The sequence below is a fragment of the Ischnura elegans genome, chromosome X (assembly GCF_921293095.1).
Source record: "Ischnura elegans chromosome X, ioIscEleg1.1, whole genome shotgun sequence".
Lineage (NCBI taxonomy): Eukaryota > Metazoa > Arthropoda > Insecta > Odonata > Coenagrionidae > Ischnura > Ischnura elegans.
In genome coordinates, this window is record NC_060259.1 from 44,632,207 (window position 1) to 44,656,917 (window position 24,711).

The 24,711-nt window shown below is 39.1% G+C and overlaps 1 protein-coding gene across 1 annotated transcript in view; it reads left to right on the top strand.

Annotated features, from left to right (window-relative positions):
• Positions 1–3,194: 3,194 nt before the first annotated feature.
• LOC124171143 (calcium-dependent secretion activator) overlaps positions 3,195–24,711 on the top strand; it is a gene marked incomplete at its 5' end in the record, with an annotated part of 262,640 nt that continues 241,123 nt past the window's right edge. The window contains one exon of the mRNA XM_046550281.1: positions 3,195–3,307. Coding sequence (XP_046406237.1) covers positions 3,195–3,307 — 113 coding nt within the window. The remainder of the gene's footprint in view (positions 3,308–24,711) is intronic.

Sequence of the window (24,711 nt, forward strand, 5' to 3'; positions counted from 1 at the left end):
GCACTTCGCTTCAAACTGATCCGTCACTCCATACCTCCTCTGTTTCCCCGCGACCGTATTAGTTTGCTGCCCTCCGTATGGAGATTAGTGTCAGGGGGAAGGGAGCACTTCAATGTGGGTGGGGAAGAAGCGGCCGGCGATCCCTGAGGGGTCAAGGGGAAGACCCAGGATCCCCTATCCGTCCATCAACCCTTCCTTTACCCCTACATCACATCAAAAGCATAACTGACGAGTCGAGGAAAACAAGATCTGAGATTCATGCGCTCTCCACCTGTCTTGTCACGTAAGCAGCTAATATGAGGGCCTTTTTATAAAATTATGATTTCGGTTGTATTCGGGGTGGAGAAAAATTATGACAAAAATTTTAACCCTGGAGAGCTGATGCTCGTTGGAACCAAAATCACAAATGATTTTACGGCCAAAATCTCACCATTTATAAACTATGGAAATTTTACGTCAAGCGCTCCGTTTGGCCGCGAGTTTGCTCTGTTTCCGGATGCTCTCAACAAATGGAAAGGTAAATGCAGGCAAAGCATTCGAGATACTGAGTTTTCCGGAGCATCCGGCAACAGGGCAAACTCGCGGCCAATCAAAGCGCCCGGCTCAAAGCTTCCGTTGCTTAAAAATGGTGCGCTTTCGACTGAAACATCATTAGTAATTTTGGTACCCACTGGCATCAGCTATCCAGAGTTACAATTTCGTGACATAACTTTTCTCCACCCTATATAATACTACATCGGTTATTTCTTGATGTTTCACGGCCGTTGCTGGCCACTATCTTTGAGAAAAACGTCACCTTATCAACAATTTATAACCGGGGTTCGGGTTGGTGCGGTTGATTAAGTATTCGTTTCCAGCACCGGGAGTCTGGGTTGAAATCCTAATGATTGCGGAGAATTTTCAGAGACTGCCCGATCCCTAATTCTGCCCTTTGTGGGGGAAGTTCGACTTACAAGCATAATTTCTAGTGAGAGAACCTTAAAGTACAGGAGATCTACTGCCTCTCTTATCGTAGCCTATGTTTTAGTCTGATTTCACATGCCTAAGTAGATAGTAAATGTTTTGGGTGAAGTATTCATCCACATTTACATACTACACTGCAATCCACCTAAAAAGGCGTGTGGCAGGTAATGTTAGGACGCAAGCCGTCTACATACAAAAAGGAAATGATCAAAAAAATTGCGACTAGCATATAATAAAGTCAGTTATGTTTCGGGGGAAAATGAATTCCCATATCTATCCGTTCGATTAAATATCTTTGTTAATTTGTCGCTTTTGTCGGACCTGGAAATATAGTGGGCCTCTAAGATGATGTTTTCCGTGTCGCTCCTAAAGATATTTATTCTCTATTGTTCAAGTAATCTAAGCCTAGCACCCAGCCTGTGAGGCTCCCAGCCTAATTTTCTTAACATCTGGGTAACGATGTCTGCATGCCCGTAGCAGCTTTTGACGAATCGCGAAGCTTTCCTTTGAATTTTACAGTTTACGCATTAAGTATTTCTGCATCGGATCCCTTATCCTCGCCCTCCTTTTTACCTCTTCCACCTCTCTTTTACTTTTTCATTTCTAAATCTTCCCACAGGGTATTCTAGGTTTACAGTATAGCATATATTGGCTCGCGTTCATGCGACTCTGCTAACCGCTATTAAAGAATGTGACGGAGGTGTCTGTATTATTCATTCGCTTAAGTCAGTGCCTCACACCGAATTTAATATGGATAGGCGAGGGTAGACCTCCCCCCATACTAGGATGCAGCCTTGTGAATTTTTCTTATTCAGAAAAGGGAAACGGTTTCATTCCCTGTGACAGATTTTTACTTCGAAGATCTCGGTTGGAGGTATCCAGAGACTTCGGTCGCCATTTTTCGGTTGTTAGCTGAGTGAACTATCAAATTCGGGCCCAAGCTCATAGAACTCGCAAAATTATTTAAACAACCCAACCCCAGTATAAATTAATTTTCTTCCCTAATCCTTTAATCCCAGAGGTTTCAAATTTTGCATATATTTTGAAATCAAGGAAATTTAAAAAAATGAAATGAACTAAGCTGAATCAGGAATAGGAGAATCAAAGCATAATTCCATGCAATAAAGTTTTCTTGACTCGACCGGTTTCACTGCAGACAGCATCCCCAGGTGAATGCAGCCATGTGGCGAAACAGTTCCCTTCAATTTATCTTTCACCATATGAAAGTGCAAATTCATCCATTTCTAGTATCAAGGAATTCCACTGAGAGATGTCTGGAACAATTTTCTATTCAAGGTTGAATTCATGTCATCTACTATAATTTGCATCAATTCCATCTGTTCCAAGGTGAATTAATTTCATCCGAATGACGTCTCACCAAGTTTATGTGCCAGACAGTGGGCTGAAATCGATAAAAGCAAGCCAAAACCTCGAAAACGATTTTTTCCTTCGTTATTCAAGGAGAGCAGCAGGCAATCAAGAGAAAGAGCCGTTCGGCATCACACCATAAGCACAACTAAATGTTCAAGTGTAATTTTACTAGTAAAAAAATAATATCTTTGCGAAAATATTGGCAACAAACCACTCTTTGGGGTACCGCAGTGCCATAAAACGACCCTTGTCGGCAAAATTAGAAGTGCTTAAACGCACTTTCCTTAATTTTTTTACAAGTGAAATATTTCTCTGTGTTTCAATTATTTCAGCAAATTTAGAATAAACAAATAGAAAAAATTGTATTGGTTACGAATGTATATATTAGAAATTTTGAGGCACCGAAATTGATTCAAGTGTTATTTGACTATTATATCCTTTCTAAACAAGTGCTGGAACGGCGTTCCGGCACCATAACACCACTGTATTTATGTGAAGTTTCAACTTCTCAGCTCAAAAAAATCGTATTTGAGATTTTGGCCAGCTTTTTTCGGTTTCAGCACACTGTGCGCCGTTGCCATCAACTCTCTCTGTTGTGGTGCTTGGTGGTGAAGGTTTCTAACCCGCTCGGGTGTGTCTGTGTGCCCACAGGTGCGGCGGCTGGCGATCGCCGTAGGCGGGGAGCAGCGCTGTCGCGGCGCGGGGCCTAGGCCATGATTGACCCCAGCTCGTCGGAGGAGGAGAGTGAGGAGGAGCAGCAGGGAGGCGAGGAGCACCGGCACCACCGCCGTCGGCACCACCACCATGCGGACTCGTCAGCGTCCGGCGGCGGCGGCGGAGGCGGCGGTGGCGGCGGCGGCGGAGGAGGGGGTGGGGGAGGCGCGAGCGCGGCCGCCTCCGCCGGAGGTCTCGAGGTCCCCGGGGGAGGCGGCAGCGGCAGCGGAGGGGGTGGCGCCGGGGGCAGCCTTCCCAGGTGAGTGCAGACGTCTTTGGCTGCTGCGGCCCACGGCTGGGGTGGTGTGCCACCCGTCTACATCTACATATACAAACAATGTGCCCATATTCACAAGGAAGCTTTGGTCATTGTACGGGCAGTAAAAAATATGATCGCTACCTTCGAGGCAGGCATTTTACAATTGTTACTGAGAGAAAACCTTTTGCTTCCATGTTTAATTCAACTAGAGCCGCTTCTATAATTGCTGCAGCTAGTGGTTAAGTCTCATCGGGTTTGCCATCGGGTGAGTTGACTGTAGACCGACGTTTCGATGGCTGCCTCTGCTCCTGAAGATGATTGCAGAGTCAGCCATCGAATCGTCGGCTTGCAATTAACTCACCCTGTTGAAAACGCAAGTAGACAAGCCGGGAAAGAACATAATCTTATTGCTGTAGATAGGTTACAGAGAATTGTTTATTGTGATTACTTATTGATATTAAAGCTAGTTACACTTTTCCACAATAATTTAATGCAAACGACGCGTATAGGCTCACAGAGCCGCCATCGGCATCGGCAAGAGCTATCATCCGGTACAAGACCAGATGATGGCTCTGGTACCAGATGAGGCTCTGTGTGCCGAAACACGTCGTACGCATTAAATTACTGTGGAAAAGATCTACCGATCATTTCAATACGTTGAACTTCCACAACATCATGCCTGAGTCAGTTGAACCAACTATGTGCGAAAAATCCAAAGAGAAAAAAAATCATTCTCCTTGAACAGGATCCGAACCCGGATCCCCCGATTTCCAGTCGAGAGCTTTAGCCAGTTAAGCCAAAGAGGCGTCATTCCTCACTGTGGATATTTCGTGAAAAATTGTCGAATAGATGTGGCGAATGATTTTTTCTCTGTGGATTTTTCGCACAATTTGAGCATTGCAGATGACTCCCGTAAAAGTTATCTCCGTGGCTAGTCCCGGTGTACTTGGTATTTGGAACCAACTATCATTACATTGTGAAATATAAACCAACACACATGCATCTACATATTACTCCAAAAGACGCCTTAATGGGGGTACGGCGGGGGATGTTAGAAATGCCTTTTACGCATGAAAAGGAAATGCTCAAATGGAATTTCGTCAAGTGTTTATTAAAGTTTTTTATCGTGCGGGGGAAAAACGAATTCCGACAAATTTTCATTCGGCAAAATATCTCTCTTGATTTATTGTTTCTGTCGGACCTGGAAATGTGGTGGGGTTCTCGTATTATGTTCTCCGTGTCGCTCTTAAACATACCCGTTCTGAATTGCTCAAGCAATCTATGCATAGTTTGTAGCCTACGAGTCTCTAGCGGCTCCCAACCTAATTCGTTCAACATTTGTGGAACGCTTTCTGTACGCCGTCATTGCCGATAACGGACTCTTCCATCAATTTCATTCTATTGCCGATTATGATAGAGTTTCAAGATTAAAGAGACCGGTATTTTTTCCATTTTGTAACCCGTCGCCTACTTTTATAGCCATTCTCGATGAAAAATCGATGGCCTCAACCCTATTGCAAACAATTTGATGACGTAACGAACTAACGACGAGCGTGTCGCCACTCCTGCACTACATGGACATGGATATCGTGTGAGTCATTGTTTTTTTTTCACTCCTACGAGTGATTATTTCCCTGTTTGAAAGTTTCACCCTAAACTGGTGAACAAATCAAAACTCTAATGCCGTCTCCTTTTCATAAAATATGGGGAAAACTTTTGCGTTTTCACTTTTTTAACGTGGGAGATAGTGGCTGAATGGGGAAGTTTTCTTTGTCAAAACTTATCTCTTCCTTTCGTCAACCGAATTCCTTTCATGAATCGCGATTCCCGGTCCGATTGAACGGCCACATTGGAACGAATTCATTTTTTTTTATTTGGTGGCTATTTTATTCTTCCGGTGTGTTTGTCGAAGTCAAGGGGACTCCACAGAGAAGGCCCAATTCCATCCCACTGAAGGCTGATTTCTGTTGTCAATTCGAACGCATTTAAATCGACTTTCAAAAATGTGCGCGGCGTGGTGATGAGTGTGATTCAATCTATTTTTTTCCAATATTTTGCATTATAATCTTTGTAATTGCGAGGAATAGCATTCAAGAGATATAAATTTGATGAATCGCGCCATCATGAATCTAAATTTCGGTTAACACCCCTAATTATATCTTATTTTTTCCGTGAAACTCGGATCACTTTGTCCGTCAGCGACGCGAGTGTTGACTTTTGTACAACCATTTAAATGCGCGGTGGGCGACAACGCATTTGAAGGCCGACTTGAGGATCCTCTTTCGTAATATTCGTTCGTGGTCGTAATTTTCATGGACACCAGGGAATTAATGGGTCGATGTAATTCATGATGATTCTATTTCCCATTAAGGCAGAAAGTTTTGCTCGCCTATACGTTCAGGTATTCTTGATTGCGTATATCATAAATATTAACCTAAATTTAATCGCCTATTTGACGAAAAATCGCCATTATATGAGGCATTGAAGTGTAGCACTACTTCTTCACAGATGTCTGGCGGGCGTTCTATTGGACCAATCTATATCTATGTATTTTTTTCTTGCAAATCAGAGTGATATAAATTTTTCTTCTTCTATTATGTGTTTATAAGGTATGAATTCTCGAATTTCCTGCTCTTTAATTGAAATAAGCTTGTTTCATTGCGTTATTTACGTTAAATTTAACTTTCGTTACATTCACATTCCTTGATCCCCTGCACTTTCTATTTTGTATTTGCCAACGAATCAAACGTTACCCTAATTTCGAAGAAGTAACTTATTTATGAGTTTTGTGTGTCTTTGCTCTTAGTAGTAATGTAGACCCTTCTGACAGCTCTTGCATGTTTGCTACTCGCGTCGAGTTCTTAGATTAACTCTTCCTGAGGAAATTATGCGTGTTATTCACCATGCATTCGTTTTTTGCTAACGCGCGGACTTGAGGATATACTCTTGATCAAATAATTTCTCTTCATATAGTTGGCAATATAAAGTTTCATTGTGTCCCGAGATTGTATGTGCCAAATGCGTAGTAGAGAGAGATTGTATTTATTGGATGCCTTACTTTCATGGCTTTAGGCACAAGTAGAAATTCATAAAATAAAAAGTCAAATTCAAAATAAAATGTATCCTTATTCAGGTTTTCCAAAAAATAATCGAGTAAACGGTATTTTAAACTAGAAGTGTATTTTTTTATTACATCGTGGCATTTATTTGGAGTATTCTGTGTTCTTTTCCTATTTTTAGCACATTATAAAGAGCTCTATACAAACTGATTGAATATTTAATTACTTTTGTTTCATTAATGTGGTTAAATATCAGGAAAAACTCAATTTTATTGTGAAAGTTTTTCTCCAATTTAGACGTTCAACGTTGAATAATCTTAGTTTGCGCCATTAAAAAGTAATGAATGAAACAAAGAGAGGGATTTATGAGGGTATGTAAATTCAGTACCGTAAAGTAAGGTATGCAAAATTAGAAGTGAATGTTTTTGCCGAGTGTTGAAAAATGGCGTCGTCATGATGCGTCTGAATTCCCCGCTACGGGGTCCCGATGGATGTCAAAATTGCGGCTTCGCAGCGTCCAGCCACGTGCACCTACCTGCACAAGAACTTCGGGCCGCGGTGCGCACGTCACACCTGCACAAGACCTGCAATGCCCAAAACGTGCATCCGCAACGCTACAGGCCTCCCCCCTTCGCCGTTCAATTGCCTTTCCTCGAGCACGCTTAAAAATAATTACTGGACTTTCCCCTAGATTACTTTTGGAACTTTCACAATACCTTCGCGGAATGACTTAAAATAGAATGAAAATTATTTAACACGCAGAAAGGCATACGCAGAACGTGAGTGAATGGAAGGAGTAAAAGGAACAAGGAGAAATTACCTCTTCAGCATGTTTCTTACGTACTTCATTTTACTAATTAAGTATTGGTCCGGTAGAGATAGTGATTTTTTACTAGATTTTCAATTGTTTTGAAACGCATTGCTTTGATGAAAATTGTATAGAGGAATTAACTAAAAATAACTTTTTTATTAAATGTCCCCGGCGGATCCGTGGGCTTACTATTGCGTAAAATGGATTCTTAAGTGATATTCATAAAATTCAGATTCGTCCGAGTTAATATTCTCATAATTTTTAATCGTCATTGACTTGAAAGGTACGCATTCAAGTATGCACTCATCTCCTAATCCAAGCGTTCTCCTTTTTCTAGTTCAAATGGTTTGCAGATGTTGCCAGCTTTTTTGAGTCAATTTCAGTTTTCATTGTAACTTTCATGAATATGCCGTTACATTTGCTTTTTCATTTAATTTCATAACGCCTTCACGTAACATTATTGGGATACATCTAGGATTCCCAGTTTTTTATGGGGGTTTCCCTATGTATACTCTACCTCGCATCTGTTTTGCACCTTCGTTAAATAACATAAACTTGATTGCAATATTAATAATTAACTTCACGCTGCTTTTTTATGCTTTAATTGGCTAAAATCACTGCATATAATACCAATCGTAAATAAAATCATTTTTCTGGAAAGAAATGCAATGGACATCCTTTAATGGGACTTCTTGGATGGCCGTGGCATTATCTCTTATCAGTAACTTTATCTCCAATATTTCTCTTATACTCAGCTTAATTTGTATATTAAGAGAAATATTAGAGAGATGTAGAGAAATAAGAGAAATATTCGAGATATTTAAAAAACATTCCCAAATGAGTAAGTAAGCGTACTCATCTTCCCATACACTTTTTAAAGATATCATGACATATTTTTTCTCGGAACTTATAAGCCCTCTCGTATGCCTTTTTTTCTTTAAGTTTTCTTATATTTGGCATTGAGATTTTCGTGCATTCAGTTACTCCCCTTTTTCTTTTTTGCCATTGCGATTAATGACCTATTATTCCTTATCAGAAAATAGAGTGATATTTTACCGTATGGTGGCTAAAAATGTTGTTTTTTTTGTATTTGTATAAATGTTTGGGATCTGGTCGGAAACTAAGTGTATTGTTGTCATTTTTATAATGTGAAACACTTTATTAGTGAAATCTATTTTTGGAAATTTTGAGGACTGACCAGGATTAGGCCTGTTTTTTGATAAAAGAAGAGGTTTTCTTAGTTAATTTTATTATTGTAGACGGAATGAAATATGTACTTTTACGTCCGTCCTAAAAACTCTGCCTACTCTGCGTACGATGTCAGGAATCCAGCGTGAATCTCTATGTCTGGAATGCCGTGTGAATCTCTCCCCCTTCGCTCGGTGCCAATCGCAGGTTTCCGGAATGGAAAATGACTTCTGTAGTGGCCAGGCAACACGCCAGCGCGTTCTTTGTTGTAATCATGATTTTTTGCATACTTTCAGTCCTGCTTCAGTTTTTCATTCCCGTTTTGGGCGTTATTCCCTTTTTACCTTTGATGTTTGCAAATATTTTCAACCATGTCTGCCGATTTTGAATTTTTTGGAACCTGCTTTACAGTTAATAAACGGAATAAAATATGTAAATTGACTTCCTTCCTTCAAACTCTGCACAGGTATATCCGGCATACAACTTGAATCTTTTTCCCCTATTCGGTGCCAATCGCAGGTTTCCGGAATGGGAAATAAATTCTGAAGCTACCAGCCAACACGTCAACTCTCCTCCTCTATTGTAATCATTAGTTTTTTCATACATTCAATTTTGCTTCCCGTTTAAAACGTTCTTCCCTTTTTCCTTTTGATTCTCGCGTAATATATTCTATATATTCGAAATATTTTCTACGGTGTCCGTCGACCGATATCTCCTTTTAGTTAATTAATGAAGCTCTTTCTCAGCTCCTAAATATTAATATGGTGTCCTTTCATCAAATAAATCTATGAATATGAATCCATGAATTTTTTTCAGAAATCGCGACTTTGATAAACATATCATTCGTGACAATGGAATCGACAGTCCTGGTGAAGTTTTGACCGAACTTTTTCAATGTATTAATCTCAAATTGGATTATGTAATCCAATTACAACGAAAATATCCCTTGTCGATCACGGCAATGCTTCCATGTAATGATAGGAAATTAATTATTCCCCTTACTTAGTCATCTGTGCGTGCCTAAAGCCTTGTTATGTATGACCTAAAAAATTGATTAAACCTTATTGAGCCACTATGACATCATATTTGAATGGTTTCTTTATCTGTGAAATAAATTTAGCAAAAACGTTTTGAGTTAATATATATTTCATGAGTAAATTTCCTGGTCTAATGATATTCGAGATATGTGCTCTAATAAAAAATGATGCTAACGCGTGCATGCTTGATTCTCGATCAATATTTTTTTCTACGATACTCGCATTAATTATGGTTTTACTTTAACGAATATAATGATGAAAGAGATATGTGGGCGTAGAAAGCCATGGATGATCCTTTCAGTAAACCTCCGATGCCGACGTTTTTCATGTATTTTAGAATGAAGGTTTTTCCTTCCTCTAATCTTTGAAACAGAATTTTTGAATGCCCTCTTGGTGCTTTCTTTTTTGTAGCCCGTAATTTCCTCCCTTCTACTGATCGAGATATATCTCCTCTCCTGGCATTGATTGGTGTTCTAGAATTTTATTTTTTTCTTATTCGCTTCTCCACCGAGCAAAGAACATGGCACAATGGAGGTAAACTTAGATATGACGCAAACCCTAGCATTCAAAACTTTGGATGGAGTTATTTTTTCCACTCTTCGTTGAGGAATGTTTGTCCCAAGACCGAGTCCTAATTTCAAAGTTTTCATCTTTGCTTTAATGAAAGACGTATTGTCAACCTGTAACTATATTTTTCATGGCTTCTTACAGGTACCTTCTCTTTTGGTGGGCCTATAATGCGTATATTATGGAGAATTCGTATTGAATAATAGAAATCTTTTGATCCCACTGTATCATCACGAGCTCCATTCAGCTATAAATTATCTACAAAGGCCACAACTTGTCGATTGAATGAATCATTTTTTCGCAATTCCGATTTGTTTTATACGTTTTCGTAATTTTACCTATCTTTGATTTCGTATAGATGAGCTGCTGATGCGCATTTATTTCAAACTTTTAATGGTTCAAAATCTTAAATGTTTCCGTATTTTTCTGTAAATGTTGTATTTGTACCTAGGGAAATTGTTTGAATTTAGATATGGGCAGGAGCTAGAAGTGAACGGGGCCGCTTGGTCATCCTTAAGTAGTATGCAACATTACTCTTGTGATAGGTATTAAGGCCATCCTGGAACAGTATGTAACCTACCAGACATATATGTTGTAATGTATTCTCTAGCCTTAAGGATATTATAAAACAACGATTTGCAGTGGTTGCTAACCCTGTGGCGTGCCCCTCTACATACAGCACTTTTTATTTCAGCACATTCATGCTATTGGTAGTCAAATTTGATATTTATGCATGGGCTTTTAGATATGGTTTTCCGCAAGAATTTTTCGTTTCCTTTCTCTAGCAGTGACACTTTGGCGATCTTTTCACTCGGAAAATCAGATCAAGTAGGTGTTTTATAATTTGACAAAACAAAAATGAATAAAGAGGATTTGGTGCTTTTTAGAGGATACATTTGGTGAATAATGGCTCATAATTGATTACTGAGTAATAGATCTGCGCATATCGGGATTCCCCCTTGAAATGTTGATATTTTTACACCCATTGGTTTGTGTGAATGATGTTTATTGCCTCTTGAGCCTCTGTAATAATTTTTCTTATCCTTATTCATTTATAAAATAAATTTCTTATTATCAAATATATGAGGTTGACTTTTCCATTGACATAATCGACTGGATACCTTATTCTTAATTTCCTAGCGTATAAAATGAAAAAGAAACTTTTACTGGTACCAAAAAGTACCTATCCTTGACACCTAGGCACCTTTTGGCATTAGAAACGATTTTCTTTTTCGTTTACTTAGAATGAAGTAATGCTAAGTAAACCTAAAGAAAACGGGTCATCCTCCTAGATTACCATTTCCTATTGCCTTACCTTATTATTTAATGCAAAGAGTGGATACCTGTAAAAAAAATCAATGATAGTTTAAAATTTTGCACTTCTTGCCATTCCATTTTATTATTTCGTTCACACGTAACATCTGTCTTTCGTACATTTGTCACCTTTTCCTACTAACAGCATTTATCGTTCCTATCAATTCTTGTTTCTAAGGGAATTGAATGCATATCATCGTAAAAACATTGTTTCACATGATTATAACCTGTCTATTGACGATTATTCCCATGCTTATCATACCTATTTTGACGCATTGATTGATCCAATCAACATTCCACCCGGGAAAAAGGATCTAATGATGCCAGTATCATATACGAGAGTAATTCTATGGCTGACGCCATATTGGAGCGAGATCTTTTCACAATTCGAAGCCTGTATACAGAATACAAAATATTTGGCGTCTTGTAGTAACACTGGAAAGGTCAAACTATTCCCTTAAACTTGTTTCATAATATACAACTTTATTCAGCTGCACAATTATTCACGCTGAAGATGTGAATTAAGTCTCGTGCTGCTTTTCGGGCTGAAAGCCGCCGACATTTTGAGGTGGATGGGTGAACTACGCTTTGACATTGGATAATTTTGTTTTTTTCATCTCTTGAGTTTCTAAGTATTTCTCTTAAAAATATTTTATTCATTTAAGGGTTAATCTTTAATTGGGACAATTGGCTTGTTAGGGTCATGGATTAGTGTAGCGGAGTTGGCGAGTTGAAAATGAGGAGAGGGATGGGAAGAAATTCTCAGAGGTTAACGGCAGAAAATACGCAGTTTTCGTCTTGTTTACAAATCCCCTTCAGCGTGCGTCATTTTTTTTCGATTCAAAAATAAGTTCCACAAATTAGCTCCGTGAATACATCGAGGAAAATGCTCGTTGGAATATGGAGGGATTATCTTTCAAAGCAGAATGACGTGATGTACCTGTGAATCTGCTCACGCAGCTAAAGTGAGCAGTATTATTTCACCGTGCCTTTCCGTGATTTGTGCGGGCATGTTTTTCACTGCTCTCGCGGCCAAGTGGCCCGGAGGACACGTTTCCGCCTCTCCTTCTTTTGAGCCATGTTTTAAGAGAGAGCGCGTTGGGAAGGGGGGGTGGATAATCAATACGCGTCCTCCGGCTCCGCACTTCGGCGCGCTGCGAGTTCCGTGTGGCATGCAGCAGTCGTCGCTCGGGATATAAGGCGTCTCAAATCCCCGCTCGGACGTAGAGTTCAATCTCAATCTACTTGAGTAACTCCCTTCCTTTTTATAGATCGTGGCAAAATCCTCCGGGCTAAAATTGCTTCGAGGTGAGAAGGAATAAAACTCGGAGTGCGAATTAGATCTAAAAACAGTCCGTGTCGTGTTTGGTCTCTCCTGTGCCTCTCTGAGGAATATCAAAGTTTATAGTAAAGTTTATCATGAAATAAATTGAACAGTTCGTGTTCCATGGTTTACATTTATACCCTTTATTTTCTTTTTTGGGCTAGTACTGATTTTCAATCGACATTACGTGCTATAAATTCAGCTTTTTCAGTGTTTAATAAATTGAATACTTATAAAAGGGTGAATATTTTCGCCAATATGCGTTAGTTATACTATTATCCATAACATTATCCTTTTGTATAAATGACATGAAATTTTGAAATTTGATCAATATTCCGAAGCACTCTATATGCTTTTCAGAGTACTTCTTTGGGCTCTCTGTGTTTTGAGTTGAAGCCTTCGAAGATTGTTGATACAAATTAAGTCCATGGGACAAGAATATTGGTCATTCTTTCTCGTATCGCAAATGCAATGCACATAGTGTATTATATTATCTCTTTTTCTGTTTAGTATTGCATTTAAGCGTTATCTTCAAGATGGCATGTTTCACGCAGTAAAGAAAATTAGTGAAATAAAGAAGTCTATCGTTGTTCTCAAGACGAGAGGAAATAAATTTGGGAGTTAAAATTGAGTTTAAAAATCCAATATGAAATATAAGTCTGATGATTGCTTTGTACCCACTCTTAGAGTAGAAAGGTTAATTAGTCAACTAAAGTAAATATTTAGCACTTCTAATAAGGAGAATGCGTGTTAATTTTGGCTGAAGTGTTTCCAGCAATAACAAGATATTTATTCTAAGTACACGGTTCGTGATTTTTTTATTTTAGATAATTACTAATTTTTGTTTTATTAATTAGAAGTGTGATTCTAATAAATGCTTTGGTAATAAACTATTAACTTAGGTTTTCAGTGGTGACTTGTGTACTTTACTTCGCAGAATATGCGTTTTTACCGAACACCTATGCCAAACGACCAATATTTCTCTGACCTCCGGAGACGGAAAAATGCTTCCGACGGCTTAAAATGTATTTACAGCCCAAGGGGCACGAATGCCATGCCTCGTATCGTAAGTGCGGCGCGTAGGATACTTCCCATTAGCCTTATTTCCACTTAATTTCGTATCCGCCCCAAAATTTAATCTTAGCGTCTCTGTCAGTATCCGTCGTTCCTAACGCAATTGCCTGTTCGACTGGATCTAGTTAGGGAGGCAAAGTGCGTATTTCATCAGCCTTAGCCTCCTCTTCGTCTGCTGTTTCCGCCGGCAACATTTCCTCCTATACTGCTTATAATCTCCTTCCTGGCAACCGTTGCTAGCGAATTTTTTTTATATTGCTCAATATTCTTTTTATATGACTCTTAGGGAATACAGTTCTTTCCTTTAGTTTGAAGGCTTCAGGAATAACAGTTATACTAGACCAGAAAATTTAGCAGTTAGATCCTTAAGGATAAAAGCTTAAGGAATTATGATTGTGTTGCGACAAAAATATAGTTGGTAAATCCTTAAGGCTGAAGGTTTTAGGGATTATATTATTGCGCGTCCAAATATTTGCTAAATCTATTTGTGAAATGTTACGTATTCCATTTTTATTTTCTATCAGCATCAAATTTCTGTCTTGTTGTTCTTCTTATACTATTATCGCACCCGCTATGTTACAAGCGGATTTCAATAATAATAAACGGGCTGAAGTCAGGGTGGTGAGCCCACGTGCTGAAGTCGTCGATCGTGTGGCGGAGGCCTTTCAATTCTTCGGGGCCCGTTTCTTCCGATCACAATAAAGGTAGGGTCATCCATGGAAGGGCCCCAAAATGGGAAGATCCTTACCCTCGCAACCATCCCATTTGGATGCAGCTTAATCGAATTCCTCTTTACCAATCAACATTTGGCAGCCCATATACTTTTTACTATTCCTCTCCGTCGTTTTTTGCTATAATTTTTTTTAAAGGCACTTAAGGGTTAAAGGTGTTCCATTTCTGCTTCAATTTTCTTCGTCATGATGTCTCCATGCTTCTGGATTTCACCGCGTGGATTTTCTTTGCGACGACAGTTTCTCCGGTGTTCCAACCGGCGTCTTCAGGTCGATCAAGAAGATCCACGCGGTGAAACCCAGAAGCATGGAGACATCATCAAGACAACGCCGCGGAAAACTACGCATTTTCTTCGTCATGTCTGACGATAATACCATACAATCCCCCTAGAGGCGTCACTAATATCTATCTATATTTCAGCTAGCTCTTTTGAAATTTCATCCTTGAATCGCTAAGTAATTTCTAACTACTCTGGTAAAAATTAATTCCCGAATCAAGTTAGCGCCACGTTTACGATGAATTCCGAGACGGAGAAAACGGTTTACCATTGGTAACCTAGCAACCGCCTTGACCTTCTCTTTTTCTTTGTTCTTGAGACGCTTTACTCCCCTCTTCTTGTCTTAATGGCCTCATTCTGTGGAATATTGTCTTTCAACTCTTTTTAATTGATTATTAATTTTGTTATGATATGTCAAATTGATCCCGAGGTTCTAGAGACCATGATGTTCCATCTCCATCTTTAAGATTTAATATCACATTTCGTCTTAGATAATGTCTTCATCTCTTCATGTTTCTTTACTATCTGTCACATTTTCCAACCTTCACTTTATAATCTGCTTATAATCGATGATGCATGAGTTATTGATAATTGGTGGGTCTTTTTCTCGTTAATTTAATTTGCTCGGAGAGCTAAGGTCAAACTTTAGGCCTCAATAATAATGGTGACCTTTTCCAGGTTAAGATAAAAAAAATGGGGTTTTTTCCTGCGAATTGAATTCGGTCATATATTTTCCTCTTTCTCAGCGTTAATCCTTAATTTTCATCTCGAATATTAAGCCACACACAGTGGACTAAGCCATGTTTCAAATTTCCGTGTGCGCTTTCCTCATTGAAGGATATTTTCCGAGAATCAAAAGATCACAAAGTCCAACATGTCATAAGTCTTACATAGCCTTTCTGTTGAATTTTGTCGCTCCCGCTTTTCTTTGTAAGCGTTTTACTGGGAAATTTATTTCAAGTTTCAGTCAGCAGATACTCGCTCAATGGCTTTGTGAGGAGGGGATATACACAGAGGAAAACCGAAGTTACTCATTGTAATGCATCCAGTCGTTTGCAGAGTCACAGTTGACCTTGGAGAGGCAGACGATCGGTTATAGTGCAATGAATTTCCTGAAGCGCACATTTCCTGAATTTTCCTTCAAAGCGAAGTAGGAACGTGTTCTAAAGCTGGCCTGGCATCGCGCTGACGTAGCCTTATTTCCCAGGGGAGAGAGAATGAAGTCGAAGTGAGGCGACAGGCGACCCACTCGCCGCCGCAGCCCTGATGGAGCGAGGAATTTATTTCGCAAAATCTCTCGGCCGAATGTTCTCATATAACGGAGTGTCAAAAGTACGAGAGACTATGCTGTTTGCGGAAAGAAGGAAATCTCGGGCTATGTCACTGCCAGAAACTTAATATTCGAGTGTTCAGTGATATGAATTTTGTGAATAAAGAGCAACGCAGCATGTTGCAACTTCCAATTTTATAGTATAATCAAGGGGACTGCAAAGAGGTGGCCAAATAGTATCCCATAAAAAGGCTGATTTCTGTTGCCACTTCCATCGCATTTTAATCGGTTTTCAAAAATATCCGCGGCGCCGTGATGAGTGCAATATAATCCACTTTTTGCGAAAATTTTGCGGTATGGTCTTAGGAAATGCAAGAAATGGCGTAAGAGAGTTATGAATTTGATAGATTACATTAATCATCATGTATATAAATTTCGGTTAATACCCCTAATTATACCTCATTTCTCAGTGAAACTCGGATCACTTTGACCGTCAGCGACTTTTGTAAACCCATTCAATTGCGCGGTGTGTGACAACGCATTTAGAGGCCGACTTGAGGTTCCTCTTTTGTAATATTCATAAATATAATACTCGTAACATGTGTATTATTGATTACGAAATGCCTTAATATTCCATAAATATATTCGTGTAAGTGTACACATTATAAGTATTCGTGTAATATATTTACGCAAGTAAGGAAATATTCCAATATCGAATACAGTTCATTATATTAATCGAAATCTGACATTTTTTGTGGTTATCATTTTTTCTAGCCCTTAATTTTTATTCCTATTTCTATTTTTTCTATTTCTAGTTCTCAGTTTACTATACTGACGTAGACTTTGAAATGGTCTTCTAATCGAAGTTAAGGTGGTCCTCGTCTTCATTTGAGGATTGAATCTATTCATTCTTAATACTTTGTAGATAGGTTATTAAAAATACTATGAGTGTGTTTCAAGTTTTTTTTGCCATGGCCTACTTCATGAATTTATTGTTTTTGAGGATCAAGTGGCTCAGAAAAACACTTATTAGAGGATGAAGTTATTGACATAAGTTACCCTCTGTTTTTTTCTACGCTATTATTTTCGCGAATAGTCGTAGCGTCTTAAATACAATGGGATGCATCGCGGTACGTGTTTTTCAATAGTATGAATGTGCTAAGGTCTGGAAGCAATACATTTCAATATTGTTGCACCAATTAACATGATAGTTTGTATACTTATGTTTCAGGGAGGAGGTTGTATGCCATCTTTATTTTGTAACTCGCACTCAGGGCTCCACAAAGCTCTGCGTTACGGGTCTGTGAAGCGGTTACCTTTTTATATTTCATAGCGCTTGCACTCGAAATAAGAAGGATGTGATATTTTAACGGATAGCTGAGTAAAAAGAGTTTTCCATCATTTCAATTGATTTTATTTTGCGCTTGGTATCCGCCTGAAAATTATGCATTTATCTGAAAAATCACATCTTTTTCTTTGAAATTAACTGTGACAACAAAAATGATAGTAATCGCTAGTGGCGAATGTGACTGTGATACGTAATTTTTGAGTGAATTAATAATATAAATCCAATTTTATGCGAGCGCTGGACGTTCATACAAATGACTATTCCTTTTTCAAACAGCGTTGCTGCATATGTAATGAGTTAAAGAGATATAAATGGAAGGATAAAATTTTCCTGTTTTTGCTAGTGAGTTATAAATTTTATGTCATATAAACCTTGATCTCATGGTGAATGGTCATTAAGCGATGTGGCTCTTGTAGTTGTGCTGCATGTGTAGAAAGTGCTTATTCCTTTCACAGGCTTTTGTTTTTTCTTATCATGGGAGTCAAAAGCTGAAGTGCTTCAACATCTAGAGTAAATGATTAACTGTATTTTATTAATTAGGTAGACTTTCATTAACTCAGCTCAATGTCCATCCCGAATGTTATTCTATCTGAATTTGGAATAGTATATCCATATTCCTATCTTATGCGACTCAAATCATCCATTCATATCGCTTGAATACCATATAATCGTAATATTTGACGAAAAAAGTTGCAATGGCATACTTATCACAAAATATCCAATGATAAAGTATAAAAAAATCATATTTTGGCTATTGGAACCTCGTTAAAATCAGTGGCTCAACGACAAAGTATATTCGGAAGCTAACCCCTCTAGCCATTTGGGCATTTGGAATTTTACCTTTCACAATGGGGTTGGAGGAAGATGGATCCGGTGGTGGCTGGTGGTTGGTTCGATAATTGCGCTTGGCCACTTAGGTATTCGGAGGGAGCACTTGAGGCACCTGTTTGTTGGGGCAACGAGAGTAAGTGAAGGGTATCACCGTGACAGCGTACGTGATGTTTCGATTATTCATTCATCTTTCGCAATGGGCCGAGGACTAAATTGGAGGCTGGCGGTAGCGGGGGCCGGTACCACCCCTACTGCGTGTAAAGGGGCGAGGATGAGAGGGGGTGGGGGCGGGTGCGCAGCTGAGATGCGCACTGCACCAATCGAAGCGCTGCACCATGTTTCCTCGGGAAGCAAAGGTATGGTGCATCAGATAACCTATCTCTGAGTCCGCTCTGCTCCACCAGTTAAAGCTTCTGTTCTTTGAACGAGAATCAGATTCCCATGCGTACAATTTACCCATGCCGTTTGGGTTTAGAGATACGTCTTATTTTCGGCGGTTTATACTGGTGCTTGTCCAGTCAATCCTAATGATAGGGGAGTAGCCTAATATCGGATACCTTTATTGAATAATGGTAAAAAATATTTTAAATGATTATATTAAAATTAAATAACGCTAATAATGTAAAATATGATCTTAAGTATACGCTGTCATACCTTTAAGCAGTTATCTTATTTGTGTGGTTTAGGTTTTTCATGCCTTTGACACTTTTCACGCTTGTTCAAAAAAGTTCCTATTATCGGATAGGTAAAATTCATGGGAAAATTAAGTCGGAAAAATGGTTTGACAGGTTTTTTGATAAAATAAATGTATTATTTATTACCAAAATACTGAAGAGAGTTTATACGCGAGTATTACTTCATAAGCTTAAGCCCATGTAGTACAATTATCACACACATAATTCTTCCAAATCCTTTCTTCAACAAGGGGGCACAGTTCATGGGCCCAGCAAAGACAACTGATGCACCTAATCCACTGTTCTCCTCTGGTGTCCTCCTTGAAGGCTGGAGGCAGAACCTCATCAGAATTCCTCATCAGCACTGTCGTCTTCGTCTGTGATAACTAAGGGTATTTCTGCCTCATCAGACAATGAACTTTGATGATGTCAAATTTTCGATTTACATCTTTGATTCTTGAGTTTGGGAAAACATTTTTTGCTATATGATGGTTTTTCCTTAACTGTTTTCTTTGATTCAGTTTTTTTACGTCTTTAGATCAATGTTTAGCATAATTCTACAGGGGTAGATTTCGGTGCACCAAAAACATTACATGCTTTTAAGAAGCCCATTTTCTTCTCTTGTACTGCGGTAACAGCTTGAATCATGATGTCGTGATCCCAGGATTTTCTCGTTTTGGTTCGGCCATCTTTAAACATATTTTGTATTCGTAACTATAAAGGTATCATATTATCGAATATCCAATATTACGAGCGCGCAGATCTAATAACAGGCAACCACTGGCGTACCAATTTACTTGAAGATAACCTATAACTCTCTCGCAGATCTATTTAAGTAGACACTGTACTAAATATCTACTTCTATAGACAGTGAGTTAAAATTAATAAACTTCCAAAATGCTTTACCTCTATAGCCATAATCCAATTTTGAAGTTGTGATAGCAAAATATTCGAGTCACTGAAAAAATCAGTTTGTCTAACAAACGTGTTCACTGATGAAGGTCGGCCACACCAACTGAACTGATGACTCACTATACTGGCGGCATGTAGTTGAGGCACCAAACGACAGGCTACAGCACGTCATGGACAAGAAACGATGGTATCTGATATTAGGCAACCATCCGATATTAGGCTACTCCCCCCTATGTGCCGTTATATTTTATAGTATTCTTTTTGAGTTATCAAGGTACATTGTGTCTAAATCGCTTATTTAAGTATCCAAATCTCATGCTTATCACCATTACGGTTGATTATCTTGCATAAATTAGAATTACGCAAACTCTTTGAAAATATTATTTAATCATTTTAGACAATCGACTTTATTAACCTACATTGCCATAATGTGCTTGAATCAGAGGCGTAATTTTATAATTATTTTATCCTCTCTAGCAATTGAACTTCTTGAAGCACATTGATAACTTACATTGCCATTATGCGCTTGATCCTCAATTATGCCTCAAGCCTTTTCCTTGTCTGATAAAAATCCTTCGTGAGGGAAGCGGAAGGTGATAGTCTTTTTATAATATCTTTTAGGTAAATAGTCCCTCTCCAGCCAGAAATGTAGGAAATTGTCCATTAGAACGTACTCGACCCCGTTTCTATGCTTTAGTCATGGGTAATTTTAAACGTAAAATTGAGGTAATAAAAATTTCCGCTTATCGACGTTATAAATCGAATATTCTCTCAAGTCAAGAACACCGAGAGGTACTTGCCGTTGAGCAGCATTTTTTAAGCTTTTTATCATTTATCCTTTTGAAATTTTGTTACTCATTGACTGCGCTGACGAGTACATCCAGGAAAGATTTCATCTTATCCGTTTTGTGCTAACGCATTAAGACGTCCATATTATATTCTTATATTAGAAAAATATCCTATTTCCTTATTCATTTTCCTCTTCACACTCACAATCTAAAATTATAGCAACCACTTCAACGGTGTTAACTAAATCGTAAAAAAGGTTGCGAAGTGAAAAGGTTAAGCGAAGACCTGCGTTTGCTCTGCGACCTTCCGAACGTATGAAGCCCCACCACAAGTGGCATTTAACTAGCGCTTTTAATATACGTTAAATGATGCATTCGATAACTGGTTGCAGTATCCACAACGCATTTTATCTTTTCCTTCAGTTTAAAATAGCTTTGGCTTGATTTTAGCCACAATCGAATGCATCATGCATCAGCTCGGCTGGTTTCAAATTATGGTAATTTAATATTTAATGTTCTCGGGAGTTATTTGCGCTAAAATTAAGAGGAACTGCAATTCTCCTCAACGCGCTTTTGTACAATCCATTAAATACTCTCTGGTGGTATTATTCATGTCTGCGGTGTAATTTGGGCGTAACTGAATTTGTTTTCGTAGAACATGGTCGGTGTTTAGAATGTGATACAGGAAATTTTAACTATGGCCGTTGTTATTTTAGCATGAGATACTCGGGCGTATCTCGATTGATTACTGCATTCATAGAGATCGCAGTTAATGCGTGGGAACGCCACAGTATATCTCTCAAGACGTGATGCGCTCGCTGATTAGTTCGTGCGCCCCACAGTGACCAACCGGCGAGGCCTCCAGAGCCCTCGCGTGCGGGTCGTCAAATGGGGCCGCGTGTGTGCACTTGAAGCGACCGCATATCGATCGACGTCTCGCGGCGACCTTCGGCTCGACGCGGCCGCGACCTGTCGCCGTCGCGTGGCCAACTCCACGGTCCTTGCTTCGGTCGTCCATCAAACGACTGATGCTGCTCCGAACGCCTCTAAAATACGTTCAACTGGCTAATCGATTTACCGGCTGCAATATCCATGTCGTGCGGTGGAGAGTTGCCGCTCGGTCGGGCTGACTAAATGGAAAGTACTATGTTTATAGTAGAATACTTAAAAATAGAAATATTTGCATGAAAAGGCAAAATTTGCAAATGTTGCCGTTGTGACTATATCAAGGAACGTAAAAAGTATATACAAAAATGCTCTAACATTTAATTGGCTTATTATTCCAAAAATCTAAAATTTATGCATTTCTGAGTGAAATGCTTGACAGCCTCAATTTCTTTCGCTCCAAAATATCATGTTGTTTTTACTTTACTTCCTTTTTAAGTGATCTAATATGAAATTAAAATCCTGCATTACACGAAGTCCAGACAAATGACTACATAAATACATACCACGCCAAAATGAGATACTGATTATTCTACGAGCACATTTATATTAAACAATTCAATGTCCTATTTTTCACGTATTTATAACATATTGTGGAGAAAAACTTTGTTTTTCACATTGCTTCACAAAGTATTTAACACCATTTTATAAAACAAAATGTCAACTTTAATTCTGAACGTAAAAATCCTGCACCAACCGATGAACCTCCGTAATGTGGTAAACGAAAATGATGTCGGGAGGTTCTCGCGACACGCGACCCATAATACACGGGGTAGGTTCTCGCTGTCAATGAGTAGTAAAAAGAATGCAGCTGGTCAAGCGACTTAGGTGATCGTGAGATCAGGGTTCGTATAGTGAATGAAGAGCTGTCGAAATTTACAATTAAAATAACTGATATTACCTGTACAGGGAGGCAATGAAGGTTTTTTTCTGTTTTGCACAAGGTAAGGTCCACCATATCTCCTTCTAACGTGACAAGCAACTCGCCAATCGTCTTCACGGATTCAGGAATCCAATGATTTTCATTTGATAAAAAGATTTTCTTAATAATATTGATAATATTAAAAAAAAATTATTCATTCATAATTCATTTGATAATAATATTGAATGTTCTTCTTCTCATTTGATAAAATGGAAAATCTTCACTGCTATCGTTCGCCGGGAAAGAACCGCACATTCGATGTACGTGTGTAATAGATGTTACATGTCCAAGGTGAACCTATCTTGCAATTAGCCGGGAAACTCTGCTATTACTCATTCACCCACTATCTCAATCCAACGGTTGGTTTGAATCGGAGGAGCACATTACTGACTACATTAAAAGCGTTTAAGCAACGCATTAAGGATAAGGGAGCCAGTTCCTGAGTGCCAACGCTGGTTGAGGTTGGTGTAGCTCTTCCCACGTTAAGCCATAGGGTTTTAAATTACATATTCAGGATAAAGGAGCCAGGTACTTTCCGTAGGGGGTGGAGGTCGATGGTGGCAGTATCCCAAAGCTTCACCTTGTTTACCTTGGAGCCTTCGGTGAGAATCACCTTCATAATAATTCAATCGATCAATGTTTCAACGCTGAGGTAGGTCTGGGTAGGTAGAGCTCATCCTAGATTTAGCCACAGGGATTTTAATGAGCAAATCAGGGCATGGGAGCCAGGTCCTTTCCCTTAGCGGCGAAGGCCGACTTTTTGGAGGTAACCGAAGACCTCCATGGGGATTTGAACCCGGTACTTTTCGGTGCGAACCCAAGTTTTCTGCTTACTTGACTGACTGACGTCTTGCGGAGAATACATGCATGAAATATAAGAGGCATATGCCTGATGAAACTCTCTCTGGTGATCGCATGGAGGAGGCCCGATTCCATCCTATAGAAGCTGATTTCAGTTGCCACTTCAGTCGCATTTTAATCGGTTTTCAAATATACCAGTGCGGTGATGACTGCAATTCGATCTCATTTTTTACAATATTTTGCGTTATAATGCTTGTAATTGCGAGGAATAACATTGAAAATTTATGAATTCGATATGTAAAATCATCATGCATATAAATTTCAGCCAACACCCCGTGATTATACCTTATAACCCCCTGAAACTCAGATCAATTTTTCCGTCCGCGAGGCGACTGGCGACTTTTGTAAACCCATTTAAATGCGTGGTGTGTGAAGACACTTTTAGAGGCCGACTTGAGAATTCTCTTTTGTGATATTCGTGAAACTCTGATTCACGAGGGTTGTGGTAAGGTCCGTGGACAAAAAAAAATGAAAAAGATGCTACTTCGCTCACGTCTGGCCACACTTTGATTACGCAGAAAGGGTTAAGGATCCAGCGCAGTGAGATTAAATCCGTGAAATGAAAAAATGCAAAGCGGTGCAATTATTCCTAAGTGCCACATGGAACAGAGAACTTTACAAAGCTTTTCGGGAGGTAGCCGCTGGAGACGCGGAGGCTACGACCTACTCTTTGAATATTGAGCAATTTTGAACAGATACATTTCAGAGTAATGCGGAGAACATCATTTGAGAATCTTGCTGTATCACCAGATCCGATTAAAACGATAACATTAGAGAGACACTTTGCCGAACAAACAGGTATAGAAATTGTTTTCCCCTGGATAATGAAGGACTAAAATGTCTGCTTCACCATGGTCAAATCACTTTGCTTCACGCACATGCTATTGTTTTTTAATCTCTTAAATGGCTGTAAAAAAAACCTCGACACGCACATATTGAGGCGGGGAAGTATTTAGATTTAAATATTAATGATTGTTGCAATCTTACTATTTCAACCTACATTTGACCATTTTGCTGATTTTCAAAAGAAAGCCGTCTCGAATCACTTGTGTGTTATCTCGCTCACCCTATCTCCTGCCTGTTATGCTTCTTCTGTGGCGTTATCATTATGGATGGCTCTTTTCGTTCGCGTGCGCGTAAATCTATAAATGTAAAAGAGGATGACTTTTTGTCTGTCCGCTATGTATTTCCATAGGTCTGGACGAATTGCAACCAAATTTAGAGTGTAGGTGCATCTCGTGTTCCCAAAACCCGTAGTGTTGGTTGTGTCCGATTCGTCCTTTGCGTTGTTTCCTCATTACCATTTGCTACGTTACGTCGTACAACTTCTGTGGTAGAACATCCTGCCGGTTAGGCACACCTCTTGGCACGCTCAAAGGAAAAACACAGCTCAAAGGCTGCTAAACTTAACTATTTATCCTTTCGGTACAAACCTTTACGCTGGGATATGCGATCACACGTCGTCCTTGG